At 43.6% G+C, this 20,165-nt stretch overlaps 1 protein-coding gene across 8 annotated transcripts in view; it reads left to right on the top strand.

The window, feature by feature from the left end:
* GIT2 (GIT ArfGAP 2) overlaps positions 1-20,165 on the top strand; it is a 27,679-nt gene continuing 7,514 nt past the window's right edge. Inside the window, exons 1-18 of one of the 8 annotated variants that reach the window (XM_083804027.1) lie at positions 1-154; positions 3,365-3,498; positions 4,052-4,164; positions 4,886-4,991; positions 5,330-5,416; positions 5,566-5,696; positions 6,001-6,095; positions 6,766-6,811; positions 8,399-8,450; positions 8,850-8,922; positions 9,130-9,227; positions 9,516-9,627; positions 10,507-10,649; positions 11,407-11,556; positions 14,254-14,502; positions 15,768-15,857; positions 18,591-18,673; positions 18,788-18,970. In XM_083804027.1, the coding sequence (XP_083660153.1) occupies positions 4,052-4,164; positions 4,886-4,991; positions 5,330-5,416; positions 5,566-5,696; positions 6,001-6,095; positions 6,766-6,811; positions 8,399-8,450; positions 8,850-8,922; positions 9,130-9,227; positions 9,516-9,627; positions 10,507-10,649; positions 11,407-11,556; positions 14,254-14,502; positions 15,768-15,857; positions 18,591-18,673; positions 18,788-18,970 (1,811 nt within the window). In that variant the 5' untranslated portion in view covers positions 1-154; positions 3,365-3,498. The other 7 variants (XM_083804024.1, XM_083804025.1, XM_083804028.1 and 4 more) reach the window with 7 other exon arrangements.

Raw genomic sequence — 20,165 nt, forward strand, 5'->3', positions numbered from 1 at the left:
CCTATCGAGCTGCGGGTGGAGGGGGCGGGCAGGCGGCGGGAGGATGTCGGCGCGCACCGGGTTCCCCCCCCCCCGCTTTAAGGAGGAGTTGGTTTCGCCCGCCCGCCGTGCTGTGGGGCGGCGGGGGAGCGCCCGCCCTGCGGCGCCATTGTGGGTGAGGGCAACCGCGGGCACCGACGCCTCCGGCTGCCATCTTGAGCCCGGGCAACGCCGGCAGCCGCCATGTTGGGTGAGGGCAGGGTTCTCCGCGAGCTCCCAGTTCCGCCAGCCGTCCCGCCAGCCTGCTCCGCGTCCGCCGCTCCCGAAGCCTCGCCTTCCCTTCCAGCGCCCCGCCTGCCCTTGCCGCCATCCCCTTATCACCACCCCCTTAAAAACGCGGCGGAACAGCGGAAGGCAGGCGGCGTGAGGCGGGTGCGGGCTGCCAGGAACCAACATGGCGGCTCCACCCCCCTCCCCTCCCCGCTCGGAGGACGCGGCGGCCCGGCGCATGCGCGTTGCGCCTCGGCCCCGGCCCGGCCCGGCGCGGGGGGCCCCGTGAGCGCGGCAGGAAGCGGCGGCCCCGCGGGGCGCCATGGCGAAGCGGCTGCGGAGCAGCGAGCTGTGCGCCGACTGCAGCGCCCAGGGTGCGCCGGGGGGGCGGCCCTGACGGGCGGGGGGGCACCGGGGAGGGGGCCGGGCCGGGGAGCGGGGGCGGCCCCGAGCCCGCCGCAGGGGCACGGAGCGGGCCGGGAGCGGGGGCCGGGGGCTGTCGGTGGCAGCGGGCGGGCTGAGGGCTGTGGGGGGGGTCCGTGCCTGGGACAGCCGGGCTTCCAGAGCCCTGCCGGTGCCCTGCGGCTCCCGCTGTGGGCACCCGAAGCATTGCCGTTCCTCAAACCGCCTCCCCTACTTTTGTTTATCTTTCATAAAACCCGTTGTCCCTCCCTCCCAGATCTCTGCGCTTGTTTAGTATTTACCTTCTGTGCCGGTTCTCCCCGGCTAACCGCTCACGGGCACCCCGCGACGGGTTTAAGGCGCTGCAGGGCGCGTCGGTGGCGCTCGGCGGCTGGGACGCGGCCGGGGGGCACCGGCCCCGGAGCGGGGCCGCCCTCCGGTTCCTGCCCTCGGGGGGTTGCGCCCGTCCTCGCAGAGCCCGGTTTTCACAACGGCAGGGCTTGCGAAACTCGGGCGGGCGGCCGTGTGCGCCTTATTCCGGGGGGGGCAGCGTTTGTGTGCTCTCAGGGCCCGGTGGCGTTGCGGGGCGGCGGGTACGGCTCCGGGCCGCCGCTGGTTTATTTTTATTTTGCGTTCGCGAGGCCCCCCGGGACGGCGCGGTGTGTCAGGAGCCGGCCCCCTGCTCTGCTGTGTCCTGACATAACAGCGTTGCCTTATCGTCTGGTCTTAGCGCAGAACTCTGCTGGCTTGTCCGTCCGCGTAAGGAAACCTTGATCCTTTCTTTAACGAAATAAAAGTAACCCTTTTTCGCTTGAAGCAGCAGCGACGGGCCCTCTGGGAGCTGCAGGGACCGCGACCTGTTAACCCACAGCAGCCGTCGCAGGAGCAGCGGCTGGCCGCTGCGGTAACATTGGCCGCTTGCTGGTGCTTTGTTTCTTCTTGTGAAGCACGAGCAGTTTTCTCGTACGGGAGGTGATTTTACATGTGCTTTTCTGGTCGTTTCCTATTCTCAGGCAGGAGCTCGCGGCTCAGGCTCGCCTGCACACACTTCCTGTTTTCAGTCACGCTGCCATGTTCCTGAAAGCAACCCTGGCCGACCCTTTTAGCTTCTCCCCTCTTGTGCTTTGGTATCAGCTTAAGCATATCTCGGTTGTGTCCGTAACTGTATCTCTTTCAAAAAAAGGACCGGAACAAACCCCAGCACAGACACTTCCATTTAAACCTGAACTGTCGGCTCTCCTGTACCTGACAGCTCTGTCACACTCCGTAATGCTGCTCCCTTTCCATGGTACTAAACTGCGTATGGACTGAGTCGAGACTCCACAAATCTTTGTACAGTTTGATTAAAATAACACTTAGAATAAGCTGGCGTGACTTTGGGAACAGGTTGCATCCCTAGGCTTCCCAGTGCTTTCTGATCTTCACTGCGCACGGTGTCAACTCTGCTGCCTCCACGTCACCCAGGCTTTTAAACTGGCCTGAGCCGCTCTCCGTCCTCTCTGCCCCCCAGAACTTCTCAGTCCCCTTGCCAGCTCTGCCTGCTGGCTCTCCCTTCTTTTTATTTTTGTCTTCTTTTTCTCCCCGTCGTACCATGCACGCTTCCAGTGGTGCTGGTTTGGGGCAGATTCTAGGCATACGCATGGACTCTTTCATGAATGTTATTTCTTGTAAGTAGAATGTATGAGCTCAGATTACAAGCAAAGCCTCTACCTTTTCTTCAAAAGAATTTTAAAGCCTCATTTCTGCTATGAAATGACCAGATAAACAGCAGCTTGCTTTATTGTGGCTAAACGGCCGAGGTTTGGAGCCAGTTAAGTTATACTGAGAGAAACCTGCTGTTGACTGTTAGTCAGAGCAGAGCAGTGAGATTCAGGAGCAGCTTGTAACTAGTGACTGAAACAAGCAATATGGTGGCTTTCAGAAGAATCTTATTAGTTAATGAATGAGTGTATGGTGAGGTTGTCTGTAATAAAAAGGGACTAGACTCATTAGGCTGGAAGGCTGCCTCCAGTCCTAGGTTGTTTGGTTAGAGTTAACGCAGCTCATTTCATTGTTATTTTTTTCCCCTCTTAGAAGTTAAAGTTGTTAAAATAATGGAGTGATTTAATAAGAAGGTTGCGTGCTTGTTGTTACTTTGTTTTTTAAATTAGATTAGATTTTTTTTTTCTAAAACATACACTTTAATTTGGCTCTGGGCTATGTGATAGTTATCATCTGTGAATAGATGCAGCTTCCCCTCCTAAGCCATGGTTTGAACAGGTTTGCCTACGTTGCCTTCAGCACACGCACAGCATCAGCTCTGCTTAAAAACCACAACAGTGATCAGATCTCGTGTTTGGGGGATCCGGTAATTTTATTGCATGGGTTAGAGCAGGATTTTTATGACGCACAATTGGTTAGATGTACTCTGACATGATGCAGATCTCTCATCGGATACCAGGCTTGTGTTGTATTCATTCAGCCTCAGACCTGTCTCTGGATTTGGAAGTAAGTAGGGTATTTCAAAACGGGTGAGATCTTGAATTCCTCCTTCTTCCTGGGATGTGCTAGATCTGAAGGTTTGTCTTGCTACTCGGTTGTAACATTTACAGGCTCATGTAACAACCAAGCAGTAAAGCTCAGGTGAGAATGCAGGGCTTCCTATTTTGGTCTCTGTGTTTGAAATACAGAGTTGTGTTGCCTTCAGCGTTGTAATAAAAGTATTCTTTTTCAGATCCTTGTTGGGCATCTATAAACAGGGGAATTCTGATTTGTGACGAGTGCTGCAGTGTTCATCGAAGTCTGGGGCGTCATATCTCTCAAGTGAGACATCTCAAACACACACCATGGCCTCCAACATTGCTGCAGGTAGAGAGTAAAAACATGTCTTCCTTCATCAAAAGTAGATTTTATATAAATAAATAAATATATTTAGTGTTTTTGTAGAATTTAAATTGCTAAGTGTTTGAGAGGGGCTGGTCCTTTTTTTTTTTTTTTTTCTTTTAGGGTAGTCTTTTATTTCTCTTGTTTTTGCCATGGAAGATCACTAAAATCAGAATTCTCTGTCTTTTAAATTTGATGCCTTTGTTTTGGAAAGTGACCTTCAATTTTTCTTTCAGACTTCCATCGTGCATTTACTTCAATCTAATTTTTCAATACATAACAAGCCTCTCTTTTTGCTAGAGCTGCTGTTGTGACAAGTAGAGAATTTAAAGAGGGTTCTTATTGCACTCCATGTAATAACCTCCTAAACATGTGCCTGCTTCCGATATCCCAGTAGGTTACGGATGCTGGCACACAGAATATGAATCCAAGTCAGCATGCTGCCCGCTTGAGAATAATTACAGCTCTTTGATTAGTCAGTCTGTGCGGCTAGCAACAAAAATCCTTCCCTGACTGTTTATGTACATTTGGATTTCAGATGGTTGAAACACTGTACAATAATGGTGCTAACTCCATATGGGAACATTCATTGCTGGACCCTGCCTCTGTTATGAGTGGAAGGCGCAAAGCTAACCCGCAGGATAAAGTACAGTAAGTGGAACATTACAGAATTCTTATGTTTGGAGAAGCGTGATTATTTCAGTTAGCAGTGACAGGCAGCAAGGTATACGTGGGAACCTAAATCTGCTTTGTTTCTGGAAGACAACAGGAGGAATGAACTAGACATTTGTTCACTGATTATGTTTATTTATTTATTTATTATTCCCCCCCCCCCCTTTTTTTTTTAATGTATTGCAAAAATGGAAATATATTGCTTGAGTTCTCTGGCTACTGATTCCTGACTTCTTGCTGGGAATAGTGAGGACCATTGCTTGTATTTGAATCAAAAGACTTTAAATTCTCGTGTCACGTACTTCAGTTAACCAAATGCTACTTAGGGGATTAGATATGGTTGATGAATTTTAAAGAAAAAAGAGAAGATTTCTGTCACAGTGAATGTGGTATTTAATTGTATCTAGTATGTATAGATGTTAAATTGTCATACTTTCAAATTCAGTGTTTACCCCTAAGGAAAAAAAACACTGCCTCCTGGAGTCTGCAAACACTTTTATGTTTGTAACAAAAGTATGCTTTGTATAGTTACGAAATCTGCACCTGCTTGTTTTTTTTTAATGAAAACATTTCTCTAACTTTGCAACTAGTAATGCACAAAGGTCTAGTGCTCTAGAGAAAGGAAAATTGGTATCTGCTGTTTTGAAAGCACTAATATTTTTTTTTTCTTTCCATTTGTTGTTTGGGTTTCTCCTTGCAGTCCCAATAAAGCTGAATTCATTAGAGCTAAATATCAAATGTTAGCATTTGTTCATCGCCTGCCATGCCGTGAAGATGACAGTGTTACTGCCAAAGATCTGAGTAAGGTCAGTATTTTTTTTCTGGTAACGTACAGAAGCTAGTTCGTGTATAACAGAACACTGAAATCTGACTGAACTTAGTTGGTTTTGACTTAATAGTGCTGAATAGCAGCAATAATTGTGTAAACAAACACAGCTTGGCTTCATTCTGAAACAACTTTTTTCTGTAATATATATAGAGAGAATCTGGATGTGTAGATGGTCGAGAGGCGTTGATTTAGGTTAACTTGGAGAAAAACTGTTGCACAAAACAGCTGTAGCAAGAATTCTTGTATAACTTTCTTAAGGATAGCTGAATCACAGTTATTGCCCCTGTGTTAAGTACAATCCTGCTTCTTTTTCAGCAACTCCATTCCAGCGTAAGGACAGGAAATCTGGAGACGTGTTTGCGATTACTCTCCTTAGGAGCTCAAGCCAACTTCTTTCATCCTGTACGAACGTGGTTTTTATTATTTTGATAAATGATCGGTTCTTACAGTTTGTAGTATTTATGCAGATTTCAGTTGATATACCTATTTCAATCTTATGTTCAGAACTGATGATAAAAGAGGGTGATGTGCTTTTTCTTAATAACTTGCAGGAGAAAGGAAATACTCCGCTCCATGTTGCTGCTAAGGCAGGACAGACTCTACAAGCAGAGTTATTAGCGGTTTATGGTGCTGATCCTGGCACACAAGATTCCAATGGAAAAACTCCCGTTGACTATGCAAGGTAGAAGGCTCGAGATATGTGATGTTTTTGTGTCAGCTGATGATCATAATTCGCATGATGATCCTGGTTAGATATGTTTCTGTCCTGAAAACAAGCAAAAGCTGTATGTATATATAGATTTTTACCCACTGAAACGTACTGATGAAAATCCTGCTGCGAGTCTGTGCTTTGTCGATACACTCAAAGTGCTGTGTTGAACAGTGACTTCTACTAAATCTATTTCTCTGAACATTTTGGATTTTTTATGCGTCTTAAAATGAATAACATAACTTTTTTTTTTTTTTTGTATGTCTGTGTAAACCAGACAAGGTGGGCATCATGAACTGGCAGAGCGCCTGGTGGAAATTCAGTATGAACTCACTGACAGGTTAGCTTTCTATCTCTGTGGCAGGAAACCAGGTAAGTAGAAAAAAATGCACTTCAAGGTCTTTCACTGTTAGTTCAAACTGTGGTATATGTTTGTTTCAGTGTTAGTTACACTTTTTATATCAATTTTAAATATTCTAACATTAAAAATTAAGTTCCTTTCTGGTTTTGTTTTGTTTTTAACATAGAAGATCAGATGAGCACTGTTTAGTTAAAAGGAATGAATTGGAGGGAAAATACGATTTTGGTGATGTTGTATAGTCTGCGGGAGGTATTGTAGAAACTCTTCTAAGTAGCTTCTTATTGAAATGTAAAAGCCAGGGAGTACCCAATTGAATGGGTACCTCTTGAAAACAAGCACACTTTGAAACGTTTAACCAGTAAGTACTATTAAGGCACCTACATTAGAATTTAAGTTTATTTAAAAAAAAAAAAAAAAAGGAATTTTAATACAGTTTGTATGGCTTAATTGTAATCTTATAGAACACCAGCAAACTGTGGTAGGAACTTTCTTTTAGGGCTTGTTAGCCTCCTATAATTGGAAATTGAGCGATCACCTGCAAGATAAACTGTTTGCGTATGTTCCTGGGTTTCTCATTGTTATGTCTTTTAGTAAAACTGAGTACCAGCTACCTATCCTGACAAAACTGAAAACTATAGTCCACTAACAGCCTATTAAAGTATAGTTTGTTTTCAACTCTAGAGCATAAAAACGGACAGCACTTTGTTATACCTCAGATGGCAGATAGGTAAGTTGCTGATTCTGTGGCATGTCTGAAAGCACTTTAAAACAAATAAATAAAAAACAAAAGCCTAATAGTTAAATTTAGAACTTTCCTTTCCTCTGAAATAACTTCTAAGCTTGTGTTGTCATTTTTAACTTTTTAATGTGTGCTTTGTCAATCTTGAGGGTTTGTTTTTTTCCCCTATAAAGAATATTGGAATTTAAACAAAATCAGAGAATTAAAGAAGTTTATAGTGTTTTTTAAAATTCAGGAGGAAGATGAGACGATTAAATTAAAGGACCATACGGGTATTTCTGGGGAACAGAGTAAGGACCCGTTGAGTTAATTTCCCGATACAGCATTCTGAAACTAGCATTTGCAAAAAAGCTGAATTTCTCTTTGTCAGTGTTTGTACTTTTGGTCATCTGTGCTCTTAAGTTTTGACCATGATCAATTTAAGTCCCCTTTTAATAAAAGATATCAAGTATTAACCACACATTCATATTTTTCCTTTATTGCTCTGCAATTGGAAATTAGACGGCTGTAAGTAAACTGCTGTTCAATTTATTGCTTGTAAAATTTCTACGAAAAACAGTAATAGAAATAAAAATTACATAGAGAAACAATGTCATTGTTGATAAAAATACTTAGTGATGACATCTTTTTTTTTTTTTAAGTGCTCACCTACTGGATGAAGTACTGTATATTTTCAGTGCTTAGGTATTTTGTGGAGCACAGTAAGCATCATTTGCCTCATTACACAGAGAGGGAAATTGACATGCGGAGAAAATGAATTGTTCAAAGATGCTCCTGAGATTGTAGAGCATGGAGTACAACGTGATTGTCTTATCTCTGCTTGATGTCCTCTGCTGGTCTTTTCTTCTTTTTCTTCCTCTTGTGGAGGTGATTGCCTACATGATTCCCTGTGATGTCATTTGATCATGCAGAGGTTTTATTTGAGCCTTCCCATCCTTGTAGGTCAGGGAAGTCATCCCCTGGGTGATATAACTGTGGACTCATAATTTATCAGCTTCCTCATCTGTGGCTTTTATGATTAATTCTGTTAAACTGCAGCATTTTCATAGCGTGCCTCATGCTGAAGGCTGGAAACTAGCAGGACAGATCATTGACTAGCTGGTACAGAATGATGGTGAGCATGGCTGTTTTGCTGTAGCCATTTACCAGCCTGATGGTCCCCTACCTGCCGTGTGGTTCCAGTGGAACAAATCCTGGGTGGTTCCTGGGGACTCAAGTTTTGGTCAGAATCATGTTTTTCAGGTTCCCTACAGAAAGCATTTTATTGCTTTGCAGCTTGACGGCTCCTTGAGCTATGCAAATAGGTACTTATAATCTGAAGTATTGTTGGGATCCTTTTAGTTTAGATTTAAGTTTTTTATTTAGAAAGGTTTAAGAATATGCTAATTAGCATATTAATAATAGTGGAAAAGTTCATGTATTAAAAACTGTATAATATAAATTATAATAAAATACTAAAAGATTAAGGAGTATCTAATAAAAGATTTTAATCATTGAATTGTTGAAATGTGTAGAATTCATTTAAACAAGCGTTTAAATGCTGTAGATTTAATGATCACTTTTTTGTTTTCATAGCAGTCTAGATTTATCAGAACTTGCAAAAGCAGCTAAGAAGAAGCTTCAATCTGTAAGTAAAGCTTCAGTGTGCTATGTAACACGTCTTTGCCTTAATGTGGTAAACTCTGCACTTCATCCTTCAAGCTGGCTTCAGATACTATTAATTCCTACATAAATAAGTGTCGTGCTGTTAGTAGTCATTTTAAATGCATAGCTAGCTAAAAGTAGATGTATTCCTGCACTGCGTTTTTGTGTGTCAGCAGTTGAGCACCAACACATCCACCTTGCCAGCAGGACTGCTTATTGCCTTTTATCTGCTTGATGGACAAATTTACTGTGCAGGCTGAGAAGCAAGCAATTATATAGGCTGAAAAACAGAACCGAGTTGTACACCTCTATTCTAAATGTTATAGAGGTCTTGATATATTTAGTTTAATTTTGAGCTGTAATTATTCTCTTCTACCCTTAGCTAAGCAACCACTTATTTGAAGAACTTGCCATGGATGTGTACGATGAAGTGGACAGGAGGGAAACAGATGCAGGTGAATGAGGATTTCTGGAATGTGTATAAAATTGGAATTGTTACGTTACATAAAAGATGCTATTGCAAGCACGTGTTCTGTTTAAAGTACTTTTATGTTCCGAAATTACTGATAATAGTAACTTCTTTGTCTATTGCATTATCTGCAGGTGCATGTTAATGTAAAAAAAAATACATATTATTTTTTCCTCCCCTCTTCCCTGAACAGTTTGGCTTGCTACTCAGAATCATAGTACACTTGTGACAGAGACCACGGTGGTTCCTTTTCTTCCTGTAAATCCTGAATATTCCTCAACCAGGAATCAGGTATGTAATCTGAATGCTATACAAATATCCTTATTTAATAGGCCAGTAATTCTAAGTAATATTGCTTTACTGTACTTCATTATTGCAGAAAAGTTGTGACTACTTCTAAAGAGGTTAAAATAGTTTCACATTACCCCTGTCATAGAGTTCTGCAGCTGTTTAGTTTAAATTGAACAGTCAGTTCACTGTAACTGCTATAGTCTTTGTTTTACCTGGGTACTGTGCTGTTCATCTAATACACGATATACTTAATATTTTTATTTTTTTAATTGTTATTCTGTAACTTAGGGAAGACAGAAACTGGCTCGATTTAATGCTCATGAATTTGCTACACTAGTTATAGATATTTTAAGTGATGCCAAACGAAGACAACAGGGGAATCCTGTCAGTGGTTCAAAAGGTAAGTTTGGGTTCTGTATGCAATGTTGCAGTAATTGATTGATGTGATAGCATCGTCTAGGAGTACTGTATCAGTGAAGAGATTTATACTGTTTTTATATGATAACAAGAACTAACCAGGCACTTGGATAGCAAGCTAATGACAACATACGTTAGGCCTCCAAAATAACAGCCAAATACATAAGATTTGTGCATTGAGGCTGATATTTATAATACTATTAAATCAAGTGCAATTCAGGAAAATCTTTTTATGATGCTTGTGATTTTATGATAATTTGGTAAAAAAAAAAAAAATAAAATAATAATAATCCAGAAGACTCTTGAATAATTTGAGCGATAATTTTGTTTGGCAGCTAGAATAGTGTCAACGTTCTAGATGCTGTTTCCTAGCTGCTATATACATATAGGACTTTTCTGTAATTGGGATGACTTAGAGCTTATTGTAAATTTTTCTGAAAGTGTTTTTGTTCTTTCTTTCTTGAGCATGAATGTTATCAAAGAACACCAATACCTGTTCCAACAACTGAGCTATAATTCTAGCCATAAATGTATTGAAGCAATATTTGAACACTAGTCCTCTGTGTGGAGAGAAAATATTTAAGATATATATATATAAAATCTTTCCTGTAATTTTTAATTGAATTTTGTCATTCATTTGTCCAGTTTAGTCTGTTTTGTACTTTTTTCAGTTTTGGACAGTAATAATCTATACCTATTGGGTGGATCTAAATTAGGTTCTTTTGAACATGTGAAATGATACCTTATTATGGCATGTCTTCTATTGTTTCTTTGGTTAATTTTTTTTTTTTAATTAAGTTTATGCACTTCCATTTGTCCTCCAAACTTACCAGTACATTTTAAAATGAATTTTGATTAACAGAAAATGTGGAACTAATACTCAAATCCATTAGCAATCAACATAGCAGTGAAAGTCAGGATAATGACCAGCCTGATTATGACAGTGTTGCTTCAGATGAAGATACAGATCTGGAAACAAATGCAGCTAAATCTAACAGACAGAAGGTGGGTCTGAGGTATTTATACACATACCAAATTTTATTCATAAAGGTAATCTGAAGTCAGCCTTTCCTATTGCAAGGGAATTTGACACACACAAATGATCAGAGTTAATGTTTTAATATTCATCTTCATTTTGGAATCATGCCTCAGTCTGTGTAGTTTCTAACAAAATTAGATGCTGTGACTTAAAGAATTTGTACTGTAAAGAAAATGCTTCTTTAGAAAAGTAAACTATGCCACTGTGCCTGTCTGGGGATACAGAGACCTAGTTGCACAGATGAAATACTTAGATGTCCTGAAACACTCTTAATCAGTGCTTCCAGGTATTTCACAAACATCTTCACACTGAAGAACTATTTAGAGCAGTTCAATAATGACTGAGTCTTTTAAACCATTCCTGAAAATAATTCAGCGTGGCAAAAAAGGGGCAGCAAATTCTAGTGTTTCTAGTTTTATCTTATCTGGTAATATACCCACTGTACACTTAGTAATCTGTCTTTTATGGCTTTCTAGTTCCTTACTGTGTATTTTAAAAAAAAAAAAAAAAGCACGAACCAGTATTGTTTCATTGTTTGAATTAACTGAGACAAATGTTTTTGTGCACAGGGGAGCTAAGAGCTTATTGATACCAAATTTCTTTTATATTGGCATAAAATGATTTGAATATGTGGATCTTACTGAAAGGTATGTGAAAAGCTGTTGAAATCTCATTGTCTTGTTTTCTTTTAGTAGTCTCAGAGTTTTCTCTTACTGTTTATAGAGCCTGGATTCAGACTTGTCAGATGGACCGGTGACTGCCCAAGAATATATGCAAGTTAAAAATGCATTGGTGGCTTCTGAGGTAAAGATTCAGCAGTTAATGAAAGTGAACATCAACTTGAGCGATGAGCTGAGAGTCATGCAGAAAAAGGTAAGAAGCACAATAATGTAACCTCTTCATCTAACGATGTGTTTTCAGTTAACTAGAATGAAATTGCTGAAACTGAAGATACTATAACCCGGTATTAGTATAGTGAGAAAACTTTTAAAATGACGCTGTTTTAGAATTGGATATGAGACTACCAATGTGTGTGTGTAGGACATGCTTTGAATGTGTTTTTTTTTGTTGTTTTGTTTTTTGTGGAGATGATGATAGTCTACTTAGTTCACTTTGACATAAGTTTTCCAAGTGACGAGACAGTTATTGCAAGTCTGGCGTACTTGGGCTGTCTTGCTTCAAGATGAGCAGTTTCTGATAACCAGGAAGTAAGCGATAGCGCACACATTGTGTGTGCACATGTGTATATATATGAATATAGTGGACTTTAAACTTTTCCAGTACGCAGTTTTATTCCATTAGTAAGCCTGGCTGGAATGAGGGGAAATTAAATTTCTAGTCCAGGCTGACAGTAGGTAAGACTCTGAAATATGGCAATAAATTATGACGTTTTTGTATAACAGGAGGCTTGCTTGCATTTGAATTTGGGGGAAATGGTGCATAAAGAATATTCTGATAAACCTGATTACTGTTTTAAACCTTCAGTGTGGGTTTTGGCTAGACGAGGGTAAGGTAGAGGTATCTCATTTATTATATGAGTTACTATGTACAGGTAGTCTTATGCAAGCAGCAAACCGAACATTTTTGCTAAAATTCTAAATTTAAAGCTCCAAAAACACAATTTGGAAGCTAGACCTTCTAATCCGCATTTATATAAGTCAACAATTTGTTGAATGCTCTGCCAGTTTTCTGGTAAATATTGTTGTTGTTATTATTTGTAACTGAAAATAATCAGTGATAAAACAATATAAACATTGATAAAACCACTTTTTTTTTTCCCCCTCAGTGGAGTAAGGCATCTGAGGCCCCTCTAATTCAGCAGATGCAGATATCCTTGTCTGTTTGGTGCCATTCTTTTGTTACAAATGTGTTCAGCCTTTGAGATCTATTGAAATGGTGAATACAGGGAGGAACCCAAGAGATCTCCATGTATGTCCGTTGTCTTTTAGCAGCTTGTACTGATCAAGGATTTTTTTTATCACTCAGATTAACCGAGCTTCTTGAAGCAGATTTAATCTACGCGTGGGGAAAAAAATACGGCCTAGGAAGTAATGACTCCTCAGTGTATTTATGTGATGTGGCGAAAGAAATCATTGGTCTGCTGCAGCAGAACTTGGTTGAAAGACAGCGCAGCCAGGGCTCGCTCGTTTTGAAGATGCTGCACTAGTTTTATGTCCTGATGATGTACGTAGCTAGGGGACTTGCTTAAGTCAGTGCTTGGTGGCTCTGGATTAGTGCAGAAGCATTGCAGCAGTGCGCCTTTGTGGAATGCAGAGTAGGGAGGAGGGCTAACAGCTGTATTAGCGCTGAGCTGCTGGGAGCTGCCGTGCGATACGGGAATTCTCTGCTGGGTGATTTGCGGCAAGACATCAATGTCGTTGTTCTTCAGCAGTTTTCATGGAATAGGTGGCATTCTAGAGTCCCTTTTTTTATTTAGGTTGAGGGCTTGGTCTGGGTTTACATGAGCTGTTGGTTTAAGTTGCACCAAAAGCAGGTTGTAAAATGTGGCAGAAGTTAGGAAAAAGGAAACTACAAATTTGACCTATTTAATTGCCTTTAATGTCAAACTTTAAAGAAGTAGCTTGGCTCCTGGCTGATCCTCAGATCTTAAGATATGGGGCATCTGACTACAGAGCACAAAAAATGTGGGTTGGGGGGAGCATAAATTATTTTGATAAAAGTCTGTATGTTTGAGTTAGGGTACTGGGAAGTGCTCTAGGCAAAATAGGGTTGTTCTGATAGAATGTTCTTGAGGTTGCGTATGATGCGAGGTAAATGAAAGTAGAAATATACAATTTCCTGTTTAAAGGCCATCCTCGGTTTGAAATACCGTATTCAACATACTGTTGGAGAATCGCTGATACTTATTTTTTACATCTTTTCTTTATGATGTGTTAATATAGCAAACTTACTCTGAGTAACTCCACAAAAAAACAGACTTGTTGCATTTTTACTATCCATCAAATACATAAAATAAAAAAGTTAAAATTATTTCTCATTGGCTTCTTAGAAAGCAGTAGCTGATACTTTATTTTCATAAGCTAAACTCTCCTCTTGCTTTGCAGAGCAAGCTCTGATTTTCTTTGCGCTGTCTCTGGTGTCTATGCTATAGTTTTGGTATTTTCAGGTTTTGTGGGCCTTATGTTAAAGTCCTCTTTTAAATTCTTGTGTTGACTGCTGGAACGGATCGCCTTGCTTGAAAGAATAGTTTTGTTGCCAGTCCTTCCCCACGCATCCTCATTGTGTTACGTGATTTACGTGCCAGTACAGCCAGGCTGGAAGAAACAGATTGTGTGTGTTTTTAACTACAACAGCCAATTCTAAGATCCAATTTGACTTGTGTCCCAGCAAAAAATTGCTGGAAATCAGCACATAAATATTTTCCAGATCTACAACATAGATTCTGTGCTTGTACTAAACAAATCAAGTAGATTTTGAAAAATAAATCAACCCCCAGCTACTGGTAGCTGGGTTTGCTAGTAAAGCAGACAAGCGTGTATTGTGTAGTCAGTTTGCTTTTGACGCTTGCTATTAGAAAAACAAAGTCCCACTGCTAAACGTTTCTTTCAGCTTCAAACGCTACAGAGTGAGAATACCAACCTCAGAAGACAGGCCACAACCAATATATATCAGGTCCAAAGTGGTTCTGAGTACACAGACCCTACCAACAATTCTTCTTTAAAGCGACGACCATCTGCACGGGGTAGCAGGCCCATGTCCATGTATGAGACTGGATCAGGTCAGAAACCCTACCTCCCCATGGGAGAGGTCCCATACCCAGAAGAAAGCATAACAAGACTGCAGCCTTTTCCTCCACATGTAAGTAAAAGTGCTGATGCTTCTGCATTTCTCCTGATGTTCAGCTTTTCTGTCTCTTCCACCTGTGCTCACTTACCAAAGCTGCTCAACTGTCTGCTTTGGAGTGAATTTGAACTGTAAGAATTGTTACTGTTTGCTGTATTAACATGTCTGCAGGAGCTTGATGTGTAGAAAAGCAAAACCTGTAACGATACTGGAATATGTGAACTGGAGCTTTTGGCTTCTGCTCAGCTCTTTCTTTTAATGACAATATATATGCCAAGTATCAATGTGTGGCTGTTTGAAAGCCGTGAGGGGGGAAAACTGGTATTCCGAGAAGGTGGGTACAGTTCATAGATTTATTTCTTGATATATACAGGCGTATGACAATTTGTGGAGCTCTAGAATGACCTGTTAAAACATAGAATAAAACCGAAGCCAACCTTTCGACTAGTCAACCAGTTTCTTAATCTGAGCTTGGAACTGGATACCGAAGATGGTTTAGATCTGTTAGTCAAACAAATTCCTCTGGATTAGTATTTTTCTGTATGATGCGCTACGAGTGAAGACAGAGTTCTGCATTAGCCACAAGGATTCTGCACTAATGTGGAGGGAGGGCAAATGTTCTGTGCAAATGGCAAAGACAATTCCGCTATGGAATCAGTGCAGAAATTTGTATGCAGCTCCCCTCCCCCCCCTCCTTCAATTAGATTGATAAGAACTTGAAACTATGAAATCGGTATTGTTTTAAATGTTGACATGTCGATACAAAGGCAGTTCTGGCAGGGAGAAGTGTCAGAATTCTTTCGTATGTGGCTATGCATGCAAAACGTGACTGTTTTGTGTAGGTCCTTTGCCTTTCTTAATTGTTTTGAAATTTGGGTAGGGGCAGCGGTTCTGAAGCACTGATCTGTGTTGTGGTGTTTGGTTAATTTGGAATTATGGTGAATGTATTTTGTTCTCTGTGGAATTTCGTACCTCTGGAATATCAATATTAGAATTGCTCAGGCAGATTATGAGCAACCTGCTCTGGTGGGAGGGGGATTGGAACTGGTGATCTTTAAGGTCCCTTCCAACCCAAGCTGTTCTATGATTCTGTGATTACCATGAAGCCAAATGTATTCTGAAAGAATTAAGTCCTCGCAGGCTCAGCTAAGTTCTCAAAATCATTCTTGCTTTATGTCACCTCCATGGTTTTAAAAATGTTCTTTTATTTCCGTTAAGAATTATTTGTGTTTTGTTTTGGTTTTGGTTTTCCCGAGTGTTTTTCTCTTTCCCATTTTTAGATCGGGAGGAGTGCGTTTGTGACCTCCTCTTCATCTCTACCTTCCTTCCCCTCCACGCTTTCCTGGTCAAGGGATGAAAGCACACGAAGGGTTAAGTACCTTCCCAATTGGTCTTTCCCTGGAGGAGGTGGCAGTCTCCCTGCAAGGCTTCTGCCCCTGTCCTCTCCCTTTTATGCCGATAATCTTCATGCTTGCATGAAGCAATATTTCATCACTTTCCGTTTCTTCTGCAACGTGCTGCGGAGACTTGCCTTTCTCTAAACTTCACAACGGCTAAAATCTTCAGCATTTAACACCACGCACAGTGACTCCAAATCACTCGTCCAACTGTGTAACAATGAGAACAGCCAGAAGACAAGTTGGTTGCTGCTTGGGAAGTAATTTGGCAAGCACTCACTGATATTTCATAAGCCGATGTGTAACCCTTCCTCCTGACTAAAATGCACTGCATGAGGCACATGTATGTCCTAACTTTAAAGCCTGCTTTCTTTGGGGGCTGTCAGTCTGCATCAATCCACATCGGTACTGATGGGACCCGTTTATTTTACAGGTATTTGTTAGTTTGTTAGAAGTGAGCTCATGCAAGCAGATAACCGTTCAGACTGCCCGACAGTTCATTCGTTCCGTGTCGGCTACCCTGCGTTCTGCTGACCTTACCAGATGGAAAGGCTGAGTGGGCACGGGTGTTGGTTTTAGCAAGACTACTTTCGGGTCAAGATGAAAAACACTGAGCGTGTATAAAGGGATTTATATCGGTGTTCCGTCAGGATCTACAAAACCTTGTTGTTAGTGCTATAGCTAACAAAACCCCTTGACTTTAGGGAAAAAAAAAGTTACCAAGAAACATTAAGTGCATTCTGTGAGCTCTTGTTATTCTGAAGACACTGTCTTTGCTGCAGCCTCATACATGAACTGTTAGCAATTTGAAGAAGCCTCATCCAATTTCTTAAGCTTTTAAAAACATTTTTCTCTTTTTTGTAACGGGACGTTCAAATCTACTCTTACTCCAATTGCTACAAGGAAGCATAAATGCCACCTTGCGTAAGGAGATGTTTAGCACAGCTAGCAAGGCGAACAGTTTGATAGGTTAGTCTGTGCCAGCTTCTTTTTTACTCTTTTTTTACTTCTTAGTAAGACTTAACTGCTTTTGAAAAGGTCTTTCAGGAAAAGTCCTCTCTTTATCCTGCTTTCTGTGTGGTTAACACAGTGCAATCAGTGCCGTCTCGTTCCATTTCTTTGGCAAATTTTACAATGTAATACTGCATGTTTCAGAACCAGTCTGGGTTTAGATGTTGAATGGCAATGCTTAATTAAGATTCCCTTCATCTTAACCGGAGAGTTCCTGTAAAGCTCCAGGTCTGGCTCCTCAGCGGGGACGGCAGAGGGCCCTTTGCGGCGTGAGGCGCCTGTGAGTGGGGCTGGAGCCGATGTCGAGGCCGAGCTGTGCGAGGTGATGCTGACGTGGTGCTCCTGATGAGCAGTAGCGGCACTTCTGAGAAGCTCTGCAGCTTTTGAGACCGTAGCAGGCAGCTGTGTGGGGATCCCAGGGCCCGGCCGAGGGTGGGAACGGGCCATGGGGCTTCAGGCTGCGAATCTGCGCGAGATGGGCCTGACAGTAGGTGTTCGTAGCATAAACCCGGGACGTACTGCCCAGGTATAAACGAGCCAAGAATGCTAAAGCAGGTCGGAGAAGGGATCCTAGCTAGCTATGAATTTCCAAGTCTGCTTTGGACCCCTCCCTGGCAGAGGAGCCGTATGTTAGGATGTGCAGGGAGAGTGCCCTCGAGCCGTCGTGGTGCCAGTGTGCTCACTTGTGTTGGCAGCCCTCCGTTGGGGAGGCAAAAACAGTAATGGCAACGAAACCAGGGAGTCCGGGAGGAAAAAAACAGCATCACTGTCTCACTCGGGTTAGGTGCTTTGCTGGGAAGTGCAGAACTGGTCCCAGTGGGAACAGGAGGCGGTGTGTGTGCTGCCGCCACGCCTGGGAGGAGGCACGGGTGCTCGGAAGCAGGGAACAGGCGGCGCTGGTCCGCGGCATGGAGCCAGTCACGGTGTGCTTAGCCAGGGAATGTGGTGTGAAAGGAGAGCAGGGAAATACAGGGCTGGGACTCTGAGGGCCTCCAGCCCCCGTTCTGCAGTGGGCCCCAGCTCCGGTTGCCCTGGCCTCCCCTCTGCAGTGGGCACCCTGCCGTGCCTGGTTGGGCCACCACTCTCGGTCCAGCGGCCCACGTTTGGTCCAGGCTCCCCCTCTGTGCTGGGCTTCAACTCTCATTTCAGCCTCCCGTGCTCGGTTCGGCTTCCGCTGTGCCTGCTGTGGGCCTTCTGCTCTTGTTCTGGCTCCCCTGCTGTGCTAGGCCTCCCACTTTGGTTTGGCTCCCCGCTCCCCGGTGGGCCTCCCGCTCACCTTTCAGCCTCCCACTTTGTGGTGGTTTTGCCCTCTCCGCTTGGCCTCCCCGCCTCGTTCCGGCCTCTCCTCCCCGCTGGGCCCTGCCCCTGGTGCACACATGGCATTTCAGCCGCAGGGGAAGGAGCCCGTGCTGTGACCGCCTGTCCTGCCCCGCTGAGCGCCGAGCCAGGCCCTCGCTCGGGGTCCGGGGGGGACTGTGCTGCGCAGGAGTGTGCAAGGTGTCGGGGCCTCGGGTACAGCAGGGACGAGCTGGCCGCAGGAGCCTGGCACAGGGCAGGGGGACAGCGAGGTGCACTGGGCTCCCCGACCAGCAGCTGGAGCAGAGCAACCCCCCAAACATGGGACAGGGGGGCGCTGGCACAGCTCGGGGCTCTTCTCTCATGCACAGTGCTGAAATAAATCTGTATTTGTTGCAGGCCTCGAAGCTGGAGAAGCAGAGCAGCGTGTCGGAGAGCGACTACGATAACCCCACTGCCCCTCTGGAGCTGGAGGAGACGGGGTAGGTGCGGTGGTGCGGAGCTAACACCACGGTGCTCTGCTGTCGGAGGACAGGGAGTTGCGTGGTGGTGGAGTCCTGTGCCGCAGGGCCAACCTCGGCTTTGTCCATTTGCAGGTCGGGCAGGAAGGGACGGCAGAGGAGCATCATTTGGCAGGGGGAGGGATCCATCCCCGAGGACGCCGACACAGCCCCCAGCTCCAGTTTGCCCAGTACAGAAGACGTGATTCGGAAAACTGAGCAGATCACTAAGAATATTCAGGAGCTGCTGCGAGCGGCACAGGAGAACAAGCATGACAGGTAAGGCATGAGTGCAAAAAGCTCTGGGGTTTGAGAAAATTAAGGAAATTCTTCCACCAGCCATGTTAATGCTGCAGATCCTGATTTCACAGGCATGAAGCGTGTAGGTGTGTGGTATTCTCTGGTGTACTGGAGGACGTGGGGTGAGCAGGGGTGCGTGACCAGTGCCGGTGGTGGAAGCCCATGCTCCCGTCCAAAAAGCCAGCGCAGCCCCCTGCAAGCAGGTTTGGGTTGCAGCGCTGCCTGTCCCCTGCCTGCCCTGCCAAAACTGGTTCAGGGCCCGGGAGCGATGGGGAACAAAGCGCTCGTGAATTCCTGCTGCTAAATGCCCATGTTGTTTAAGATGAAAATCAAACGAGTATTTCAGAGAAACTGAAGGTCCAAGAGAAATTCCACTGACGTCAGGCTGTAGTGTCCTTAGGTCAGGACACCCTACGGAAGGGTGATAGTAATATTAAGGCTCGTTTCAGGAAAAAATCTGTAAAGCAGGGAGAATCTGACTTCCCTATTAAAATGGAAGTACAGTGAATGTACAAGCAAAAGTTATTTTAAGTTACTGCATTTAGTCACAGGTGTAGCTTGGTAAGCAGGAGACGTGATCAGCGCATCAGGTAACATGCAGCTTCAGCTCCCTCAGGGAACTTTTGGCCCGGTCAAACAATTAATTTCCAGAACGCACACGAGCAAGTACAAGTGGTAGTCACAGCCTGGTCATCAGGCAGTGCTCCTGCACAGCTTTTATAAAGGATTGTAATAGTTACGTCTGAGCACGTTTTAGGCCTGGAACAGTTTTGGTCTCCAGAAAAACCAAACTTGCCAACACGTTCTGCCTCCAGTCCCGAGTTCTGCGCCCATCCTTGCCTGTGAGAAGCAGCTGATGATTTTTGTTAAGCCCTTGCTTCCTGCCTTGCTGAGCGAAGTGCACAACAATGGGGCCACTCTTGTGCTGTGTTTTTTTCCTTCTGGTACTTTTCTATTTTTAGAAGGGGCAGTGTGTGGCCTTTCCTTCTCACGCTGAATGGCGAGACTTAACGTGGTTGTGCTGAGCTCACTGCCCTTGTCCCTAACCTCTTCCACAGCAGTACGGTGTTGTTGATTCTCACAGATCAGAACGAGAAGCAACAGTGAGGGAAGTTTTAAATGAGTTTGGTTTTTATATGTCACAGTTTACAGTATTTGAATAATAATAAAAAGC

This window comes from Anser anser (assembly GCF_964211835.1).
Source record: "Anser anser genome assembly, chromosome: 18".
Lineage (NCBI taxonomy): Eukaryota > Metazoa > Chordata > Aves > Anseriformes > Anatidae > Anser > Anser anser.